This window comes from Thunnus thynnus, chromosome 12, assembly GCF_963924715.1.
Source record: "Thunnus thynnus chromosome 12, fThuThy2.1, whole genome shotgun sequence".
NCBI classification, from domain to species: domain Eukaryota; kingdom Metazoa; phylum Chordata; class Actinopteri; order Scombriformes; family Scombridae; genus Thunnus; species Thunnus thynnus.
Genome location: NC_089528.1, coordinates 18,519,015 through 18,524,776, shown reverse-complemented (window position 1 = coordinate 18,524,776; position 5,762 = coordinate 18,519,015). Strand labels below are relative to the sequence as shown.

The following is a 5,762-nucleotide window of genomic DNA, read 5'->3' as shown; positions in this document are numbered from 1 at the left end:
CCCCAGAGGTTTATAACACAACAATCATCAGTAACACCGTGCACACTCCGTGCAGTGATTGCATTAGTAATGGCATTTTAAATAATGCTGTCTATCTCACACTGTAGCTCCTGTTCTTTTCTTAGCACTTCACTCTCACATCTTGATCTTTCTGTGGTTGCAGGAATATTTTTTGAAAAAGAATCTATACTTATTAGTTGCTTGAAATTCTGATGATTTACTCTGCTGCTGCTGCTGCTGCTGCTGCTATCATTGTCACTGTGACTAACAACCAGTGCCAGCTGTATGGTGCCATGTACACTTGCATCCTTGAAACACACACATGCAGCAAAAAGCACCTGTCTGGCTTACATGGCACTAACCCAGCCACTTGGGGGGTGAGGTGGGGATGGGGGGTGGGGGGGGGGGTTATGAGCTGCTATAGGCTGCGAGCGCATTTTTAAAGCTCCGTGGTAAAAGCGAGATTTAATTGGTTTGAGCTCCCAGTATATGTAAATGCAGTGGATGGCTCCTCCCATGCACCTGATAGGGAGTATTTACAGCTCTTTACAGCTACCCACTGCACTGTTTCCAAGAGCGCAGCGCACCATGACACTCCACTGGACTTAAGCAATAAGGATTTCCGTCTTCACACAGTAAACTGACGCTCTCCGCTGTATTTGAAGAGAAAAACAAAAGTTTGCCAAAGTTGTCCACTTGTTTTCCAAGATGCCACGCTCTTTTCTGGTCAAGAAACACATAAACTCCGCAAAGAAGCCAAATTATAGTGAGCTGGAGAGCCCAACAGGTAAAGTTTTTTTTAAAGTATAAAGGAGCTATCTAACTTTAAAAAAAGGTTTAACAAGTTGTGTTTCTGACGTGCAGTCAAGTTGATACATCGCGATTTTAATTCCCAGAAATTGAAACTTGTTGCCCTTCTTTGAAATCTGTGCTCCTCACTCGAAAAAGTACGGCCAACTGTCAGGTTACTCATTTCGTTTTACTTTCTTTATTTCCAGTGTTCATCACGCCGCATTTCTACAAGGGCCTTCCCCTGCCTGTCATCCCCCAGCCGGAGATCCTGAGCCCGGCAGCGTACAGCCCCATCACAGTATGGACTACCAGCAACTTGCCGTTGTCTCCGCTACCCAGTGACCTCTCCCCCATCTCTGGATACCCTTCATCGCTCTCCGACACCTCCTCTAAAGACCACAGCGGCTCTGAGAGCCCGAGGAGTGATGAAGACGACCAGATGCTGCCCAAACTGACAGACCCTCACGGAGTGGAGGCAGAGAAATTCCAATGTAGTTTGTGTAGCAAGTCCTACTCCACGTACTCTGGACTGCTCAAGCATAAGCAACTGCACTGCGACGCGCAAACGAGGAAATCCTTCAGTTGTAAATATTGCGAGAAGGAGTATGTTAGCCTGGGAGCTCTCAAAATGCACATCAGGACTCACACTTTGCCTTGTGTTTGCAAAATATGCGGGAAAGCTTTCTCCAGACCGTGGCTGCTCCAAGGACACATCAGGACGCACACCGGTGAGTGAATGGGGGGGGATAAGAGAGGGGCCTCCTGTGTGAAGATGCAGTTTGGTTGGTTGTTTGCCAGTTAGACTATTTGTATTCAACCTGGTACATGTTTTAACACCCTTAACAGCCACAGTGTAGACTCTGTTACAGCAGTTTTTGTCGTGAGGGTGTGAAAAATATGTTCAACTTGCTGTAGGTTTACTTTTAGTGCTGTGTTGAAAAGAATAATAAAAAAAGTCATGTCGCAATCAATCGGCAACAGAATAGCACTCAGCTTGAGTCTTTGAAAGTGTGAGTGCTTTTCTTTCAAACACTGTGTTGCAACCAGCCAAAGAATATAAGGCCAAGACACCTCTGAGACATCATTTGGATTCACATGTATCTGTGTGTGTACAATGGCTGACAATGTCTTCTTTCCCCATTTTCTCACTTGACAGGAGAGAAGCCATTCTCCTGCCCTCACTGCAACAGGGCGTTTGCGGACAGGTCCAATCTCAGGGCTCACCTACAGACCCATTCGGATGTGAAAAAATACCAGTGCAAGAACTGCTCCAAAACCTTCTCCAGGATGTCTCTTCTGCACAAGCATGAGGAATCTGGTTGTTGTGTAGCACACTGAACTGGGATACACTTCCACCACCAGAAACCCTTTTTTTTTTCCAGGCCCAGGAGAACTGTCAGGGAATCACATCGAGCAAAGTGGGGGGGGGGGGGGAGGGAGGGAGGTTTGTTTCAAATATGCAGACTTTTTTTTCTTTTCTCTACAACTGGTCCATTTCATTTCAGAGTGGGAAATGGCTCTGTCACGTGCGTCTCGTTTCAAGCAGTGTTTCTGTGATTGCAATCAGTGTCGAGCTTTTGTCATACCATGTACTCATCTACCTGTGCTATTCATGCACTTTTTGCATGTCTAGAATGTGTTATATGCCTTCACGATGTTATCTTCAGTGTTTCTACCAATGTCTCTTAATGGCTGTGTGCTCTGTTGTTATGGAGTCCTCCACTTTTTTCTTATATGAACCACAGAGACGATACTAAAAGGCGCATTATGAATGACAGTATAAATATAACCAGTGGAATACTGAAGCCATTGTTACTTAGGGAACAAGTGCAAACTTAGTGTTTAGGGTGAAATTATTATAACTTTTGCACAGTCATTAGAAACAGTTTGCCAGCACTCAAATAGCAATACAGTTTTTCTTAAGTGCCTCAGTTTCACTTGGCAATAATATGTATTTTTCAACAACAGTTTGCTTTTATATTTTTATATATTGAATGTAAGCGTGACTGAGATGATTGTATATTAACAGTGAAAACTGTGATGCTGAATGATTTTCATATTTTCATGACACTTTAAAAAATAAAGTTTCATGACATTTTGTATAACTTTCTGGGCATCTTGCACGTTGCTTTTCTCTGTGAAGCCTTTATGGCTTTATGTTGCTTTTTAGTGTATGAGCCTCTTTCAGCAGGACTCAGCAGGATTCATTGATTGTCACACGCTTCAAACAGAATAACATGCACAAAAGCAAATGATATTTAATCCAGCTTACACCATCTCATGTTATGGAGATGTAAAAATGAGGAGAGAGGTGACTCAGCTCTGAATCAAGCCTGAACCTGTTCCTTGTGAACCTGTCCAGACATCAAACAATCTTGAAATTTAACACATACTAGCTATATTGATCTGCACTCACATGTCATACCCTTTGAGGGCCCATGACTCTTTCTTAACGCAAGTGTGTGTAAAGTTAAAATGTGAGGGTGTAGTTCTTATGGAAAGTAATTTTGATACTTATCTGACATCGAACTAGTTACATCTTATTTGATGAAAATGAGTTTTTCTTCCTTTTCCTGCTCAATCACAGCAATCACTGCAAGGGCACGGGGCAGTCAGATATTTAGATTTTAATATGTTTTCACAAAAAGCTCAAATTTGCATTTGCTTTGACAACCCCCTTGAATTCTGGGACGGTTGCCATCAAGGATTAAATAGACTTCCTCGGGCTATATTTTGTTGTCTTTACCATATGCCGTCGACTTGCAGCAGATAGAGATAGAGCACAAAAAGTGCAATGCCTTAAGGGATACAGTCAAAGTTGAACTCTTTCTAACAAACCCCGAGTGTGTTCCCGTTTGCCCTAATGCCCAAAAGCTGCTAACTTGAAAGATGTGATCTGACAAATAGACACTTGTTTTGCTCGCTGTGAGGGGCTGAGCTTCTTTGTAGGTAGATTCTCCACGCTGTGAGTCATCGTCAAGCTATCCAAGAGGCTCGCTGCCGCTCTTTGGATTGGGCCAGGTGGCTCCAGGCTCTTCAACCTTGCTGAAAAAGCAGGTGCAACAAGGAGGAGCGCTCAAACAAAACCGCAGCCACAGGTCCACTGACACTGTGGAAACCTCAACTGTGACCTAATGTGGAAAAAAGCAGCAGGTCCTATTATTCAGATCATTTGCTTCATAAAAGGAAAGTGTCACCAAGAGGGCACTCTAAGCTCCACTATTAATGAGATAGTGAGGTTGTTTGTCTAATTTCTTTTATTCCATAGGCAACGCTTTATCACGCTGGTGTCAGAGAGAGAAAAAAATGATGAATGTATAATGCCAATTAGCTTCATAATCTTGCAAGATTTCCCTTTTACAACAACAATTAACTGCATGACTGATTTCTCAGATAACAACCACGTGTTAAATGCTTCCCCCTCCAACATGAATATTTGATTTAGCTGTTGAAATGGTGGTGGGAGGAGAAGGATAAGGAACTAATTTCTTTTAAAGCATATGGCTATTTGCAGATGTGTTAAAGAATGTAAGATCAAATATTTGTTAAGTGTGGTGACTGTTAATAGTCACACTGTTGTGTTTAAGGTGTGAATCCGCAGACACCGGACGCAGGTAGATACCATGTGAGTGTTTTTACAGTTAGGTTTCCGTGCTGAAATGTTGTGAAGATACGGTTTATTTTGATTTGTTCTTTTCCAAAACTCAACTAGAAGGAACATATTTGAGGCCGGAATTAAGTCATGAAAATAAAATGATTTCACAGCAGCCTCCTTTACTTTAGTTGTCTATTCATTTCATCTGGCAGTGAAGGATTGTTAAGATAAGGTTAAATTTCATTTGTTCTACCCAAAAACTCAACCAAAAATGGACACATCTAAGGCCTGAATTGAGTCGTTTATCATATTCAGTACAAATTAGAGCTGCAGCTAACAATTAAGTTCATTGTTGATTAAACAGCTCAACTTCAATTGATTTGTTTTGTGTATAAAATGACAGAAAATTGCAATATAAATTACTTGTTTTATTCAGTCCAAAACCAAAAGACACAAATTAATGTCCTAAATAAAGAGATAAATGCTTCAAAGTGACTAAAACAATTAATTAGTAACTAAAATAGTTGCCAATTAATTATCTCTCACTCAGCTAACTGATTAACTGTTGAAACTTTAGTGCAAATGACACATGATTTAGCCACCGTCTCCTTTACTTTAGCTGTCTTTTCATTTAATTTGGCTGTCTATCTTTTTTTTTTTGTGGAGTATCAAAGACTTAATTCATAATAATTTATTTTATCACGCACATTATATCACATGTAAAATAAATGTCCTCACTCTGCACATATTAGTGCCAAGGGCGACATAAAAATCCGGAGCAGCCTCAGAGAGCAGTGGGGTTAGATGTAAAGCAGGGCAGAGCTCTCAGAAACCTGCTGACTTTATGGTAAATCAGGGAGTATGATTCCTTTATGACCATCAAGTGGAACAAATAAAGTTAAGGGTGTCCTCTGAGGTCTGATTGTCCTAGCCCTCCTCTCTAACCCCGTCACATCAGAAAAGAGATGATTGTGTATTCCCCTTTACTCTGACCGCCTAGAGGAATGTTTGTCTGTTTATTGAGCTCCCGCATCTTGTTAAAGACTATTCTCTTTCATTTCTGTTGTCTCCTCAAGTGACTGGGTGGCTATTTAGAATGGCGCTGCTTTTCAGCTGGAGGTGCATATTCTCCAGATAATACTGTTTGCCCCTAATTGTGTCGCGTCCTTTGCATCGGCACTCTATTTGTTGATAAATTGGATTCATGCAGATCAGGCGAGCATAATTTAATCACAAGGGAAAATGAATTCTTTTGAAGCTTCGCTGTGTCTTATAGTATGTATTTATCTCATTAAAGTAAAATTGTTAATGCAAAAGGGGCACAAACATTGCATTAAGCGCAAAATGAGGAGCTGACCGGCTATTTGATGTGAGG

At 41.3% G+C, this 5,762-nt stretch overlaps 1 protein-coding gene across 1 annotated transcript; it reads left to right on the top strand.

Annotated features, from left to right (window-relative positions):
* Positions 1-551: 551 nt before the first annotated feature.
* snai2 (snail family zinc finger 2) lies at positions 552-2,902 on the top strand. The gene is made up of 3 exons (XM_067606066.1): positions 552-787; positions 999-1,520; positions 1,949-2,902. The coding sequence occupies exons 1-3, from the start codon at positions 709-711 to the stop codon at positions 2,128-2,130; spliced, it is 783 nt and encodes a 260-aa protein (XP_067462167.1). The 5' UTR covers positions 552-708; the 3' UTR covers positions 2,131-2,902.
* The last annotated feature ends 2,860 nt before the right edge of the window (positions 2,903-5,762 follow it).

Excerpts from the sequence above, each read along its gene's own strand:
- snai2 (XM_067606066.1), top strand. The coding sequence starts at position 709 with ATGCCACGCTCTTTTCTGGTCAAGAAACACATAAACTCCGCAAAGAAG. Across the intron at positions 788-998 it reads TGAGCTGGAGAGCCCAACAG|TGTTCATCACGCCGCATTTC; the intron begins GTAAAGTTTTTT and ends CTTTATTTCCAG. Across the intron at positions 1,521-1,948 it reads ACACATCAGGACGCACACCG|GAGAGAAGCCATTCTCCTGC; the intron begins GTGAGTGAATGG and ends CTCACTTGACAG.